The sequence below is a fragment of the Pseudophryne corroboree genome, chromosome 1 (assembly GCF_028390025.1).
Source record: "Pseudophryne corroboree isolate aPseCor3 chromosome 1, aPseCor3.hap2, whole genome shotgun sequence".
NCBI classification, from domain to species: Eukaryota; Metazoa; Chordata; class Amphibia; order Anura; family Myobatrachidae; genus Pseudophryne; species Pseudophryne corroboree.
Genome location: NC_086444.1, coordinates 190856039 through 190873324, shown reverse-complemented (window position 1 = coordinate 190873324; position 17286 = coordinate 190856039). Strand labels below are relative to the sequence as shown.

The window sequence follows — 17286 nt, the reverse complement described above, 5'->3', positions numbered from 1 at the left end:
TGGGGGCGCCAGCGACCAACGGTGTCTAATGGTTTTTTGAATAAAATATGAAGAAGTGGCTGGATACGTTCAGATAAAAATATAAAATTCAATTTAATTCATAAAAGAAAAGGGTGGGATAAAAGTTTACAAGCATAGGGCATAGTTTGAGAATACACCATAAAAGATTCTTTAAAAAATACGGATACACAAAATATGAGAATAAAAAACATCAATATTCTAAAAAGATAAAAACGCAATGCTTATCTTTTAAAATGGAGGGTCAATTCAGAGGGACACCCAACGCGTTTCGTCCATCAGACTTCATGGACGAAACGCGTTGGGTGTACCTCTGAATTGACCCTCCATTTTAAAAGATAAGCATTGCGTTTTTATCTTTTTAGAATATTGATGTTTTTTATTCTCATATTTTGTGTATCCGTATTTTTTAAAGAATCTTTTATGGTGTATTCTCAAACTATGCCCTATGCTTGTAAACTTTTATCCCACCCTTTTCTTTTATGAATTAAATTGAATTTTATATTTTTATCTGAACGTATCCAGCCACTTCTTCATATTTTATTCAAAAAACCATTAGACACCGTTGGTCGCTGGCGCCCCCATCCCCCCTTTTTTTTTCATCTCCTAATCTTAGGCAGCTTATCCCTGCCTAATCTGCTTGGAGGCTAGCTGACACCTTATATCTATAAAGGAGTGTCTACGGTTGGGTCTATTGTGATAACCCTATATATATTTTTTACCTACATAAACCTGTGGCGCCATACTACCACTATTTCATATATATATATATATATTTCTCCAAATCCAATTGAGTCAGCACTCCTGGCGTCTAAAACAAACACGTCTTTAGGCACAAGTCACTAAGGCAACGTTTCAGTGCCGTTTATTGTCGTGGCACTTTCGTCAGGTATCAAAAAAACAATATACGAACACTTACATATATACCACCAAACACCCGTGACACGCGCCAGTCCGTAGGCGGGACAGTCTCCCGAACGGTCAGCGCGGCTGAAGTGACGTCATCTGCTGATTAATCATAACTGTGCTCCCCATCACCATAGCTACAAAGATGCACATAATGGGAACACAGCAGTGTATTACATGACAGATAGGCACATCATAATAATAGTTGTAATTGTAATGTATATCGATAACCAACCGTTACTACTTAGTAAGCAAACGGTAAATGACCTAAAAATAGTTCAATCAGCAGGAAGGCCATAGATATCACGCTAAGTGGCGTCGCTTAACTTGCACCATATTGAAGCTATATAATATTAGACTCTTTATAAGTAACAATTTAGACCAAGATGGTCATTAAGACCTCTGGGTGTCAAAGTGCCAAGTTGATGTATTCATCTCGTCTCCATTTGGAGTAACTTTATTACCACCATGTATATAGGGGGGCACACATCATAGCATCCATTTGTGCTGTTGTCAATATAGGATCAGACGGAATACGCCAGACGGAATCCACTCCTTAGTAAAAAGCACATGGCAGCCCGCCCGGAGTTTGCCAAAATGCACCCGAAGGACTCTCAGACCTTGAGAAAACAAAATTCTGATCTGATGAGACAAAGATTGAACTCTTTGGCGTAAATGCCAGGCGTCGTGTTTGGAGGAAACCAGGCACCACTCATCACCAGGCCAATACCATTCCTACAGTGAAGCATGGTGGCGGCAGCATCATGCTGTGGGGATGTTTGCCAGCGGCAGGAACTGGGAGACTAGTCAGGATAGAGGGAAAGATGAATGCAGCAATGTACAGAGACATCCTGGATGAAAACCTGCTCCAGAGCGCTCTTGACCTCAGACTGGGGTGACTGTTCATCTTTCAGTAGGAAAACAACTCTAAGCACACAGTCAAGATATCAAAGGAGTGGCTTCAGGACAACTCTGTGAATGTAATTGAGTGGCCCAGCCAGAGCCCAGATTTGAATCCGATTGAACATCTCTAGAGAGATCTGAAAATGGCTGTGCACCGACGCTTTCCATCCAACCTGATGTAACTTGAGAGGTACAGCAAAGAGGAATGGGCAAAACTGCCTAAAGATAGGTGTGCCAAGCTTGTGGCATCATATTCAAAAAGACTTAAGGCTGTAATTGCTGCCAAACGTGCATCAACAAAGTATTGAGCAAAGACTGTGAATACTTATGTGCATGTGATTTCTTTGTTTTTTACTTTTAATAAATTTGCAAAAATCTCAATCACTTTTTTCACGTCATTATTTCACATTGTCATTATTTCACATTGTCATTTATTCATGTTGTAATTTTTCACGTTGTCACCAGTATGGGGTATTGTGTGTAGAATCTTGAGGGGAATTTTTTTTTTTTTTTTTTTTTCTATTTAAGAATAAGGTTGTAACATAACAAAATGTGGAAAAAGTGAAGCACTGTGAATAATTTTCGGATGCAATGTAAATGTTAAAGAAAGGGTTACATAAAAAAAATGGGGGGCAGTAAAGGGTACCTGTAGCCCCACCAGTAAAACAAATTTAGCAATAAAAACACTACACACACCATATATAGTATAGCTTTAATGAAACACCCTTGCACACACACTCGCACATATTTACCTACAATCTCCCGTAGCGTTTCGGTCCCCTTGTCCTGTAGAAATCCATACTTAACCTGTAACACAAAATGCATACCAATTTCCTGTGTAGGGTGGTCCTTGTAGGCATCCAAGGGTTATAAATAATAAAAAAAAAAACTGTTTCCAAACGGACATAAGGTAATCCATGTATATACACATGGATTCTGTACGTCCACATGACATCTGTCACTAAGGGACCTAGAAGCCAATCGAGGAGCTCCACAGCGTAGCGAGCTGCTGCACTGTCAATCGTGTGAATCCCATATGTTTCTATGGTTAAAAGTCCCCATAGAAGTCTATGGGTGGGAACTGGAAGCTTGCAGTAAACCGCAAGGTTCATTGAGGCCAACCACAATCATTCATTTGCTCCCAAACACTGTAAAATTGACAAAAATAAATCTCATTAAACCAATTTATGTAAACAAACATTTTTGTTTATTTTCCAGTGCTTGGGAGAAAATGAACAAAATAATAGCCCAAATTCAGTGGAATCAAACAAATCGCGCCTGACGCAGCGAGGTGCATGTGAGCACAGCCACAATATCTGTGTCCTCCTCTAGGCAGGGAACATTTCCCCTGTTCCTCTCCTGTGAAGGAAAAGGGGAAAGGTCAGGTAGTTGGCTGTGGCAGTGTATACACTGCCTGATGCTGCTGACCAATTATCGGCTATATCGGACATGCTGGATGATTTTGCACTTCTAGCAGACCGATCATTACTTATCGTTCACGGCAGTACACTATTCAGTTATAGTCTCTCCTGTAAAATAAAGCATAGGTGGACTTTAGTTTTACTATCAGTTTTTCCTAAATTCTAATATGCAACAAATATCTATGTACAATTCATTCTATTCTTGTCATCTTTATTTTTTTATCTTTTTCTTTTTTTGTTAGCACATTCATTGCTTTCATATATAACCATGCCTAAACAGTTTATCTACAGCTTTTATATTAATTACAGATGTGTTGCTTTGCAAGTGAATGGGCAAATAGTTTCTGTAAAGCGCTTTGGAATATGTGTGCGCTATATAAATAATTGGTAATTAATAAATAAGTGTTGGTGGTAAAGATAGCACAAGGCCTGCCAGTGGGTACCCTGGTCGAAAATGCTTGAGAACCATATTATATAGTAATTATTGTAGACCTAATTTGCATTGTGCCCCCTTTGTTCTGCAGGGTGTGATAGGTGTGCAGCTGGTCGTTACCATGGTGATGGCCAGCATCCTGCAGAAGATCCTACCACATTATTCCCTGGCTCGCTGGCTTCTCTGCAATGGCAGGTATTGTACATTATTATTATTATTATTATTATTAATGTTTTTCTTCTGCTATTACAAACATTTCTGTACCAAGTATAATGCAAAGATGTACAATATGTCACAACAGGCAGATGTAATTCCTAGTTTAAAAGCAGTGTCGAGTCAACAAATTGTTTACTATGAAGTTACTGCCCTGAAAAGCGCCCTGTAGCTCTCTAGAAGGTCCTGCTAGTGGCTCCTCTGCGCTGAGAGAGCCCCTGACCCCAACCCAGTGAGGCAAGACTCTACTAATGCAGGACGAGTACACTTAATGATTTGCATATATTATAGCGATTTACTGAATATTTTATTACTAATTAAGAAGTATTAGAGACAACATTTTTTTATAAGCAAACTTCAGGGTGAGTGATATAATGCTTTTGAGTTTAAAATCAATAGTAAATTATAATGGACATTCAAATGTTATAGTCCTCCTCAAAAGAACAATATATAAAAGGCTTTAAAGTTCAGCTGAACTATACTAACAAAATTAAGGGTTACAGTGGTGTTTGAAAGTTTGTGAACCCTTCAGAATTATCTATATTTCTGATGAAATTTGGCCTAAAACTACCTCAGATTTTCACACAAGTCTAAATAAAGAGAGCCAAATCAAACAAATGAGAAGCGCTAATTTTTTTATTGGAGAGAATGATCCAATATCACATATCTGTGAGTGGCAAAAGTATGTGGACCTTTAGGCTTAGCAGCTATTGTGAAGATGAAATTAGAGTCGTATATTTTTAATATATGGAAAGACAATTGAGTGTGAGTTACTGTTTACAAAAAACAGTGATCAATCAAAGTCTGATGTTCACAACACATGTTTGTGGAAGTGTTATCATGGCACAACCAAAGGAGATTTCTGAGGACCTCGGAAGAAGAGTTGTTAGGAAAAGTAGATCCAGCATGCTCCTGAGGAATCTGGATCTATTGTTGCCAGTGAAACGCGTTGAGCTCATCTCCATCTGCTTTTCTGAATCCCACTCCATGACCTACATTTTTGGAACTTTGTCTACCTGTAGCCATTATTGGACATCATCTCAATCACTGGGAAATCCTTGCATAACATCTTCCGGTCCACCTGTGCAGCTCTAAATGGACTTTTCCTAAAGCTGATGCCACCCATCATATACATCCTGTGGATCTGGTAAATATGCCTATGTTACAGTGATTACGTTTCTGGAGACTGTCCTAGCCATAATGAACTGGCAAAAGTCATAAAGGAGAGTGGACTTATGATTTCCATCCAGGAAGCTATTACTAATTGAGAAGGTCATTATTAGTGGTAATGGGAATCGATTCCTGTGTTTTTTAAATGTGTCATGTAAATAAATTGTGATTTTTATTAGTGAAGCAAACCATCCTTTGTTTGAATCTATACAGCCAGCGCTGGTACACCCTATTTATATTTTTGAAACACAGTGGTGGTGGTATCATGGTTTGGGCCTGTTTTGCTGCATCTGGCCCAGGACGACTTGCCATCATTGATGCGACAATGTATTTTGAATTATACCAGAATATTTTAAAGGAAAATGTCATGACATCTATCCATGAGCTGCATCTCGGGAGAACTTCAAGACAAAGAGTACAGCAAGACAAAGACACAAAGCACACAAGTCATTCGACCAAAGAATGGTTAAAGAAGAACATATTTAAAGTTTTGGAATGGCTAGGTCAAAATCCTGACCTGAATCCCATCGCAATGTTCTGGAAGGACCTGGGAGATAGTTCATGGGAGAAAACCCACCAACATAACTGAGTTGAAGCAGTTTTATTTGGAGGAATGTGGTAAAATTCCTCCGTGCCAATGTTTAGGACTAATCAACAATTACCGGAAACGTTTACATGCAGTTATTGCTATTCAGGTGGGTCATACCAGATACTGATAGTATACTTTTGCCACTTACCCAATTGTCATCCCATAGATTGAAAATACCTGACTCTAATTTCACCTTCAAAATATTTGCTAAGCCTAAAAGGTTCACATAATTTTGCCACTCACAGATATGTGATACTGTATGATTTTCCCCAATAAATAAATGACCACGTCAAAATGTTGTTTCTCATTTGTTTTGATTTTGTTCTATTTATCTACTTTTAGTTAATTTCAGGCCAAATTTCAGCAGAAATATTATAATTACATACACAAGAACAGGAACCTACATTTCTATATGATTTAAATAATTTGTAGGAGTTATTTTGTTGTCCTACAAGGCCATTTGATTTCCACATACTAATTTTAAGATTATATACCCATGGTTATGAAAAACTCAAGAACTAGTGTAAGCATTCTAGAGGCAGGTATACACCCATAAACTACAAAGGATCAGTATACAGGCTGTAAGTGTACCTGCCACAAAGACATTGTGGAGGCCAACAATTTGTGGGCAGAAATTAATGAGATTGCAGAAGTCAACTAAGAAACAAAACCTCTGGGCTAAAAGTTTGACTCCATCAACAGTAGTCAGGCAGAGCCTCAGCAATATCTCCACTTCTAAAACGGAGTTCAGCTGGTCAGCATACAAAACAGAAGCCACCTCTGTGTGTAGGCTACATGCACGTTTGAAGTTAGCTATAAGCATGAATATTGTTTTTTACACTGTTACAGGCAAGGTTTAGGGGCACTTAAACAGGTTTACAAAATAGATTGAGTTTCATTTACTGCCAATTATTTTTTTTTAATCTGTATTTAGGTATAAGATGTTGCCCAAATGTAATGTTTTCAAAAGGTCAACTTGAAAATATAATGTTGCCAAAGGTAAACTTGAAAAGCTGTACCTATACAGGTTGAGTATCCCTTATCCAAAATGCTTGGGACCAGAGGTATTTTGGATATCGGATTTTTCCGTATTTTGGAATAATTGCATACCATAATGAGATATCATGGCGATGGGACCTAAATCTAAGCACAGTATGCATTTATGTTACATATACACCTTATGCACACAGCCTGAAGGTAATTTTAGCCAATATTTTTTATAACTTTGTGCATTAAACAAAGTGTGTCTACATTTCACACAATTCATTTATGTTTCATATACACCTTATATACACAGCCTGAAGGTCATTTAATACAGTATTTTTAATAACTTTGTGTATTAAACAAAGTTTGTGTACATTGAGCCATCAAAAAACAAAGGTTTCACTATATGACTCTCACTCAAAAAAGTCCGTATTTCGGAATATTCCGTATTTCGGAATATTTGGATATGGGATACTCAACCTGTATTTCAGAAACTGAGTGGAATAGTTGATGTATTACTGCATTTCTTACTACCGTATATTTACCAAAAAGCTTAAAATACTTAACCTTTAATTTTGTTAGTATACAGTGGTGCTTGAAAATTTGTAAACCTTTCAGAATTTTCTATTTTACAGTGTTAGACTATTTAAGAAAAGCAAATAGAAAGAGGAACAATTAGCCGGAATTCAATTAGCCACAGTAGATTACCGCAAGATTTTTGATCCCCCGGAGCTATCCAATTAGTCCCGAAGCCAGGAGTTATCTGGGATTTTTTTCACCTGTATCAACGGGTTAAAAAAAACAAAACCCAAATAATAACTCCGGGGTTAAAGGATAGTGCAATGTTAACGCACAAATCTGTGAACTTTTCAATGATTCTGGGCGTTAACCCCCGTTAACCCAGTACTTTAACGGGCATTAACAATGCTATTAGGTGAAATCAGAAGTCCAGTTGATTAGTGCCCGAGTTTACCTCTCCTTTTCATTCGCTGTATTTTATCAGGTGTAATTCCATAGTCTAATTTTCTCAAGTATTAGCAAAAAACTGTATCCTAACAATTAATTTGGCCTATTCGATAAAACTGTGTAGCCTTAATGATCTGTAATAAAATCCCCTTACAAATTACCGTATATACTCGAGTATAAGTCGACCCGAATATAAGCCGAGGCACCTAATTTTACCCCAAAAACCTGGGAAAACTTATTGACTCGAGTATAAGCCTAGGGTGGGAAATGCAGCTCTAGCCGTACACAGCCCTCAGTGCCAGATATGCCCTCATACTGCCAGATATGCCCCCACAGTGCCAGATATGCCCCCACAGTGCCAGATATGCCCCCACAGTGCCAGATATGCCCCCACAGTGCCAGATATGCCCCCACAGTGCCAGATATGCCCCCACAGTGCCAGATATGCCCCCACAGTGCCAGATATGCCCCATAGTGCCAGATATGCCCCACAGTGCCAGATGTGCCAGATATGCCCCACAGTGCCAGATATGCCCCACAGTGCCAGATGTGCCAGATATGCCCCACAGTGCTAGATATGCCCCACAGTGCTAGATGTGCCAGATATGCCCCACAGTGCCAGATATGCCCCACAGTGCCAGATGTGCCTGATATGCCCCACAGTGCCAGATGTGCCCCACAGTGCCAGATACTTACCCTCCGTCGCTCCCGCGCTGTCTTCTGAAGGAGGGACACGGAGAGCGCAGTGCGCGGCTCTCCTGTGTCCCTCCTGCGTCTCCGGCGGCAGCGGCGTGTGTTAAAGGAAGTGCCGGTTCGTGCACTTCCTTTAACACACACACCGCCGGAGATGCAGGAGGGACACAGGAGAGCCGCGCGCTGCGCTCTCAGTGTCCCTCCTAACGCTGACTCGATTATAAGCCGAGGTGGCTTTTTCAGCACAAAAAAACGTGCTGAAAAAGTCGGCTTATAATCGAGTATATACGGTAGTTATCTTTTTCTTGTCGGCAGCAACAACAATTACTAATGGGCCCTACACACTGATAGGTATCACTAAACGATATGAACGTTCTCGTTCATTAATGAACGAGAACTTGTTCATATCGTCTAGTGTGTAGGCACCAACAATTAACGAGGCGCGGCCCCACGCTCGTTCATCGTTGGTGCCGGGTCGCTTATGCATGCAGGCCAATATGGACAATCTCGTTCATATCAGCATGCCGTGCTATGCAGCCGGGTGATGGGGGGGGGGGGGGGTAGTGTAGAAACTTCACTCCTCCCTACCGCCGCCGGGTCGGCCGTATCCGTCGTTGGGCAGCTCGGCGGCGGATCGCCGAGTGTGTAGGGCCCATTAGTAACTCTCTCATTACTGTTCACTGCTGTTTGCCAGAGGTTCCCAAACATGGTCCTCAAGGCACCGTAACTGTCCAGGTTTTAAGGAGAACTATTCTAGCGCACAGGTGACTTAATTAGGATCTTGGTCCATTTGATTTAACCATCTGTGCTCAGCCATGAATATGCTTAAAACTGCACTGTTAAGCTGAGTACACTCCTAAAGACTTGTCTGTCTAATCTGTCTGGTGAGAACAAAAATCTGGTAATGTATAAGAGCAACGATTTGCTCCCAAACGCTGGAAAACAGACAATTCATTTGATTTTAACAAATTTATCCGAGCAACAGGGGTTAAAGTGGGGGGGAATGAGGTGGAACGGAGTTCCACCACCTGTAATGGTAGGGGGAACTAGTTCCACCTCCTCCATAGACCTGCACAGTAATTCCAACAAAAAAGCCCGCCCCATCATCTACATCAATAGATGATGCAGGTGGTGCTAGTGTTACTGATGAGCTGCAAATACCTCCCCCTTCCTCAGGTCCTGGTACCTTCATGGTCCTCCTCCACCTACAGCCCACCTCTACTGGTACACACATGCTGTGCCTGTCGGACAGCATTCATCCCCTCCTCAGGTCCCAGGTGTGTACGCAGCATTAGGGTGCCTTGAAGACTGACTTTGGAAACCACTGTTCTACGCCAACCGTCAAAAGCATAAGTGAAGTTTTTCCAAAAGGTTCACTGCTAGTAAGGATGTCTCCCTCACCGTTCATTGTTTACAGCCCCTGGTGAGCAGCATAATCTGGAAATCAGATTTGATGAACCTTTTTTTATTTTTATTTCTAATGTCTTAATAAAAGTATTTGTTTACCTAATTTATTATGAATATCAAATTCTGAAATATTATGCACGCTTGTTATAAATAGATATCATTACCTGAAATGTTAACCTGGTGCAGTTTAACTAGATGGTGGCGACTGATTTGTTTTAGTGCACTAGATCGGCCGTCATAGGGCGATATGCAGTTGTTTCAGCGCTGGGCACCCGTACCACTTTCACACTGGTCGTACCCAAATAGAATGGGTTTAGCCTTGTAAAGCTGCTAAACCAAGATATTTGGCACAACAAGAAGGGAGAAAAGCCAGGTTTTTTGCTTATTTCTCTCTCAGGAGGGAGTGTGCAGAAATAATAGGTGCCTGCATGATTCCCGCCTAAATGGAGAAACCATTAAATTGCTCCACCCGGTGCAGGGTGCCCAAAAACAATTTAATTCTCCCTACATATTTTTTTTACATGTGATTTGTCTTGTGTTTTTGTGTCTATATTTCACCACCATTTAGGAAAACACTGGATACGACTCACATCCCACTCCAGCACACTTCTATGCCTCAGCTACTGTGTTAGTTTATTTTTAAATATTTTTTTTCTAGCATCCATAAGGGATATTGGGGACACATTAGTATGATGGGTATAGATGGGGTCCAAAAGAGCCAGTGCACTTTAAATTTCTTCCACTGGGTGTGCTGGCTCCTCTCCTCTATGCCCCCTCCCACAGGCAGTTTCGAATAAAGTGCCCTCAGGAGAGGTTGCACACTCTGCTGGCTCTAGATTTTGTTTATTTCGGTATGCTGTTTGGGCAACAGCATACCTGCACCGTGGGAGTTAGTGGAGGGGACGGTCAATGGCCTCCTGAGTTGCAAAGCTGCTTCCCCACTGCAGGACCACCGTCCTGAGGGGGTTGTTTGTTCAGCGGAGCACTGCGCCTTGGCTGTCGCAACCGCACCACGTCGCACACCCCTAACACTGCCTGAAGGTGATCATCGGTGGTGAGTACACAACGGGCATATGCAAATGCAAGAGGGGTTTCTGGTTGCCCGGAAACCCCCCTCCTCTTGGCAGGTGGCTCAAATGATGACAACAATAGCAATGGTATATAATACAATTGCTAGAGCTGCCGCAACATCGTGCAGTTTAAGGGACTTGACCAGTGGCAGCAGCTTCTTCTACCAAGTTTGCTGTGTGTGTGTGGATCTGAGTCCTCAATCAGTGCGCTAGACCAGAGAGTAGCTATCAGGAAGAAGAGACAGGAGCCTTACAATGAGGTGGGAGAATGTGTGTTTAGAAAGTGCAGCATCTATAGTGTTAAATATTAATACTGTTTTCCACACCGTATGCACTGCAGTGTATGAAAAGACCAATGTTTACATTAATGTCTATGGTCGTTACTGGGTTCTTCTACTGCTCCCTCTGACTTCCGCACTTGCTCCAGTGTTCTACAGAGTGGGATATTATGGACTGCATTTGGAAAACCCCCTCTAGAAATCCTGTTTGCCACTGACGGGGGCCCCGCTAGGAGGGGTCTCCCGGTTCATGGTGCTGCAGAAGCGCGGGTGAGGCATACAGGTCCCTCCTGGGGGCGACCTGCTATAGCCCCTGTGTGAGACTGGCTAGCGATGGCTGTACCAAGCATTCATGTAAGGTTACAGCATGGTTAGGAGACAGGGCCAGTATAAATATAACTAGGTAGCTCCGGCGCCATTGCGGGGGCGGAACTACATCAGAGCGGGCTCAGCAGAATTTTGGCGCCTTCCTCTGCATAAGCTATCAATACTATGATTGTCATCTCAGCTCACTGCAAATGCCAACAAAACACAAGAACTGCAAAAAGCAGTTGCAGATCTAGCTGCCAGGGCTGATGTTCCCCATCCCCCCGCCTCTACTGCAGGTCCACATAAACGTGCTTTACCTGCACTTCTATCAGATACTGATGATAATATACAAGATTATGGGGACGATGTGGATCCCATAGGTGGGGTTTCCACCACTATACAGGGTATTGAACCCCTCATTTTAGCTATAAGGGATGTGCTAAAGTTCCCCCTAGACAACGCTGCAAATCAGCAGTCCTTTTTCCTCACTCACTGACTGTCACAATTCCTGATTCTAAAGAATTGGATGATTTATTTAAACTGGCCTGGAAGAATCCAGATAAAAAATATCAGGTGTCAAAATAGTTTTTGCATACATTCCCCTTTGCCCCTGAGGGTAGAAAGTTCTGTGAAGACTCTCCAGCTGTAGACGTCTCGGTCTATTGCCTCTCTAAGAAGGCGGTTCTCCCTACTCCGGGCTCCTTTACGGTAAAGGACCCGGGGGATAGGAAAATTGAGGCCACACTAAAATCTATCTACATGGCTACAGGGGTATCTCAAAGACCGGTCATTGCAGGTTGCTGGATGACACATGCAATTCACACCTGGACTACTCAAAATTCAGGAAGGTCTCTCGGGTGACATGACCCTAGTTACTACAGTGACTTTCCTGAAACACATTCAGGACACGGCAAGAGTTCTGTGACTCCCTAAAAGAGAGTGGCAATATTAATGCTAGAACCACTGCTATGGCTGTGTCAGCACGCAGAGCCATATGGTTGCATCAGTGGATTGCAGACGCTAACTCCAAATGCAGTGTGGAATCTCTTCCTTTTACAGATGAATGGCTCTTCAGAGGAGAGTTGGACGCATGGATTTCCAAAGCTACTGCTGGGATATCCATGTTTCTTCCCTCGGGGGTTCCGCCTGCTTAGACGTACTGTCTACTCAGTCCTTTCGGTCCACCAGATTTCGATCTGGGGCCAGAGGTGCATCAAATGCAGCTAGAGGCACCAGGGGTAAACCTAAGAAACCAGCCGTTGCTGGCTCTCAAGAACAGAGCACCGATTCAGCTTTCGCAAAGACATCAGCATGACAGTGCCTGCCCACCCCGGGAGGATCTCGAGGTGGGAGCCAGGTTACGTCACTTCAGCCACATCTGGGAAGGTTCCTGCCAGGACGTCTGGGTAAGGGACCTTATTTCTCAGGGTTACAAGCTGGAGTTTGACTATGCTCCTCCCCAATGATTTTTCAAATCAAGCTTCCCAGCTTTGGAAAATATGCGTGTTATGCTACTACAGGCCATCACAAAGTTGGTCCAGTCCCAAGTCATTGTTCCAGTACCCTTGCAACACCAAGGACAAAGCTACTACTCCAGTCTGTTTGTTGTGCCAAAACCAGACTGGTCTGTGAGGACAATTTTGAATCTGAAGTCCTTGAATCCTTACCTAAAGGTTTTCAAATTCAAGATGGAATCTTTGCAAGCAGTGATTGCAGGCCTGTAACACCAGGAATTCCTAATGTCCCTGGATATCAAGGAGGCCTACCTTCATATCACAATTTGGCCTCCTCATCAGGCCTATTTGAGGTTCGCCCTGCTGAACGATCACTACCAGTTCCAGGCATTACCCTTTGGCCTGTCTACAGCTCTGAGGGTGTTCACGAAGGTGATGGCAGAAATGATGTTCCAGCTCAGGGTCCAGGGGGTCAACGTGGTCCCTTACCTGGACGATCTCCTGATAAAAGCGAGTTCCAGGGAGCTCCTACTGCTCCATATAGATCGCACTATACGCCTTCTGTCACAACATGGGTGGATCCTCAATCTACAGAAGTCCCACCTAGAGCCGTTGCAACGGCTTCTGTTTCTGGGAATGCTACTGGATACTGTAGTGCAGAAAGTGTTCCTTTCAGAGGACAAAGTGAGAACTCTTCAGGAAATGGTTCGCATGGTTCTCCGACCGACTCTAGTTTCCATTCATCTTAGCATAAGATTGTTGGGAAAGATGGTAGCCTCGTACAAGGCCATCCAGTATGGACCGTTCCATGCCAGACGCTCTCAACTGGACATCCTGCAAAAGTGGTCCGATTCCCATCTTTAGATGCACCGGATGATTCAACTGTCACCCCAGGCCAGGATTTCACTCCTGTGGTGGCTGCAGTCTTCCAATCTCCAGGAAGGTCGATGCTTCGGGATTCAGGATTGAATCCTCCTCACGACGGATGCAAGTCTGAGAGGATGGGGGGCTGTCACCCAAGGGGTGCAGTTCCAGGGCAGGTGGTCTATCCAAGAGGCCCTACTTCCAATCAACATCCTGGAACTTCGGGCTATTTACAATGCCCTGATTCAGGCCTCCCTTCCGCTCCGGGATCAAGCAATCCAGGTAGAGTCGGACAACGCCACGGTTGTGGTATACATCAGTCGACAAGGAGGGACAAAAAGCAGGGCCTGCATGTGAGAAGTATCGAGATGACTCCTCTGGGCGGAAAGAAATGCACTAGCACTGTCCGCAATCTTCATTCCGGGAGTGGACAATTAGAAGCGGACTTCCTGAGTCGCCACAACCTCTACCCAGGGGAGTGGGGCCTACATCCTCATGTGTTCCAACAGATCATCGATTGGTGGGGTTGCCCCCAGATCGACATGATGGCGTCTTTCCTCAACAAGAAACTTTGCTCCTATTGCTTGCGAACCAGAGACCCTCAGGCGTGCGCAGTGGATGCACTGACGTCGCCTTGTCCTTACCAGCTGGTCTACAAATTTCTTCCGATTCCGTTGATCCCAAAGGTGCTCAAGAGGATCTGGCATCAAGGAGTACAAGCAATTCTGCTTGGCCCTGATTGGCCCCGGAGGGCGTGGTATGCAGATCTTCTGGACATGTCCGTCGAAGACCCTTGACCTCTGCCACTCAGAAGAGATCTTCTTCAACAAGGACCGTTCGACTACTCGGACTTACGACGGCTTCGTTTGATGGAATGGAAGTTGAGCGGAACATCCTAGCTCGCAAGGGACTTTCCAAAAAGGTCATTGCTACTATGGTGCAAGCCAGAAAACCTGTGACGTCAAAACACTATCATAATATCTGCCGGAGATACATCTCCTGGTGCGAGGATCACACATATCCATCTGCCGATTTTCACTTGGGAAGGTACCTTCGTTTCCTGCAGGCTGGTGTGGATCAAGGCTTACGTCTCTTTCCATCTTCTTCCAGAAGAAGTTGGCTATACTGCCTGAAGTTCAGACCTTCTTGCAAGGGGTGCTTCACATCCAACCTCCGTTTGTGCCGCCTACGGCTCCTTAGGATTTGGATGTGGTATTGCGATTTCTACAGTCCTCTTGGTTTGAACCTCTGATGATGGTAGAAGACAAATACCTCACGTGGAAGACTGTGATGTTACTAGACGTGTCTCAGAATTGGGGGCCTTATCATATAAAAGTCCATATTTGTTTTTTTATGAGGACAGAGCGGAGCTCAGGACTAGACAGGAGTTCCTGCCGAAGGTTGTTTCCACGTTTCATCTGAATCAACCTATTGTGTTTCCATCCTGTTCTGACGCTTCTGCTCCTCTGGAGGCATTGGATGCTGTGCGTGCCTTGAAGATCTATGTCAAGCGTACAGCCCGGATCAGAAAGACGGATTCCTTGTTCGTGCTCTATGATGCGCAGAAGAAGGGTTGCTCTGCTTCGAAGCAGTCCATTGCTCGTTGGATTCGGCTTACTATCCAACAGGCCTATGTATCGGCAGCCTTACCATAAGCCTTGAAAAAGAGTCCTATAGACTCGAAACGCGTTGGTACTCTGCTCCCCCAATTGTGGGTCTCCATGTCTGGCTCACACGTCCCCCCTGCTCAATGCTGAAAGTTTTTTAGTTTTTATGTATTCCTATATATTTTAACATATAATTTCAAGCTTATGCCTTGAAAGAGTCCTCGAAACGCGTTGGATTGAAGGAGGCATTGGTGCTGGTTGGGTGTGTTTTCCTGATACGGTAAGACCCTATTTTATTTTACAATTTAACTTCAGGAGCTTAGAACCGGAACTCTGCTCTTCCAATTGTGGGTCTCCATGTCAGGACCCCCGTGCTTGCCTGATGTAAAGAAACCATTACATAAGGAGTAACACCATTCTTACCGTGAGTAATATTCTGCATCATATGACAAAGATATTGTGATACGTGTAATCTGGCTCCTCACTACGTGAGTGAGGTACGCTGTTGACTGTTTCCCATCATCCAGTTTTATTGATTATATGAACAAAAGATATTGTTATAAGATTTTGCATCATATGACAAAGATACTGTGATATATGGAACCTGGTTCCTCACTATGTAAGTGAGGTACGCTGTGGACTGTATACCAGTATTCAGTTTTATTGATTATACGAACTAAAGAACGAAAGATTCCGTTATAAGATTTTGAACATATTTTGTTGTGTAAGTGAGGTTAGTTCAGCTCTACCACACTTGTAAAGAAATAATTCATATTCAGGCACATCTTGAATACATCAACTTATAGAACTATATAAGTCAGAAAGTTTGTACACATGATCCTTTTCCTATTATGTCTTCTACACCTTTGAGTCCAAGATAACACCTAGAAAGGAGGCCTAATCTGGAAAAGAGATCCGAACATCATAGGATAAGTATATATCTGGATTTCCCACCTATTGCTCATTCTTATAGACACGGTAGCGCCATCTTCTTCACAATTCCCACATTCTTTCTGCAGGTTCTCTGTTAGGTGTTACCTGTTCAGCCGTTGCTGTTTACGTTGCCAGATGTTGCTGGCCCAGTTATGTTATGGTGTGCTGGTGTAACTATAAATCTCACCACACTTCTCATTGTTATGTTCCTTCTCTCAAGTCTGTCCTTTCTCCTTCGGGCACTGTTTTACCTATAACTGCCTGTGTGAGGGGGCATAGAGGGGAGGAGCCATCACACCCAGTGGAAGAAATTTAACGTGCACTGGCTCCTTTGGACCCCGTCTATACCCATCATACTAATGTGTCCCCAATATCCCTTATGGACTACGAGGAAAGGATTTACCGGTAGGTATTTAAAACCCTATTGAAAGTTATGTTTTATCCATAAGTTACAATATCAGTAACCAAAGAGTGTCCTTACCTAAACATGTTTCTTTCTCCGAACACTTAAAGGTCTAGAGATACTTGTTACCTGTGTTGCCCCAATTTGTATGCTATATGTCTGTTATTCAACATGAACGGATAGGTTTTCTGTCACTTTCAGCTTATATTGGTACCAGCATCCAACAGAAGACGAGTTACGAACTCTTGCTGGGAAGCAACAATTGAAAGGAAAGAGCAAAAAAGACAGGTAGTAATTTATTGTGAGCCTACATAAGCAATCAGTATTGTGATTATACATATGCAGTCACTATCTGGGACCCCCCTGTGCCATCTTCCCCAGGAAATAAACTTTGCTTTGATTTTTTGTGTAACGTCCTCTAGAGTGTGAGCCAGGAGGATCATGGGAACTGTGTGCCAGCAGAGCATGGCTGCACTACCAAGCACTTAATTTCCCCCCCTAATGGATTGAAGTGATTTGTGCATTTTCTGCACTTGCTGTCACTGACTTATGCTGCACTTATCCGAACCTAAGAATGCTAAGCAATGTTTCTGATCCAATGGAGATGCTTTTGATGAAGGGATTCCCACCATCACATGCTTCTCCCATGTAACCGCTATCCGATG

General features: G+C 43.1%; 1 protein-coding gene across 3 annotated transcripts in view; it reads left to right on the top strand.

Annotated features, from left to right (window-relative positions):
• The window catches only part of TMEM161B (transmembrane protein 161B), a 97946-nt gene that overhangs the window by 23787 nt on the left and 56873 nt on the right, over positions 1 to 17286 (top strand). For 2 of the 3 annotated variants that reach the window (XM_063963970.1, XM_063963972.1), the window contains exons 3-4: positions 3773 to 3876; positions 16823 to 16909. In XM_063963970.1, the coding sequence (XP_063820040.1) occupies positions 3773 to 3876; positions 16823 to 16909 (191 nt within the window). The remainder of the gene's footprint in view (positions 1 to 3772; positions 3877 to 16822; positions 16910 to 17286) is intronic. The other variant, XM_063963971.1, reaches the window with a different exon arrangement.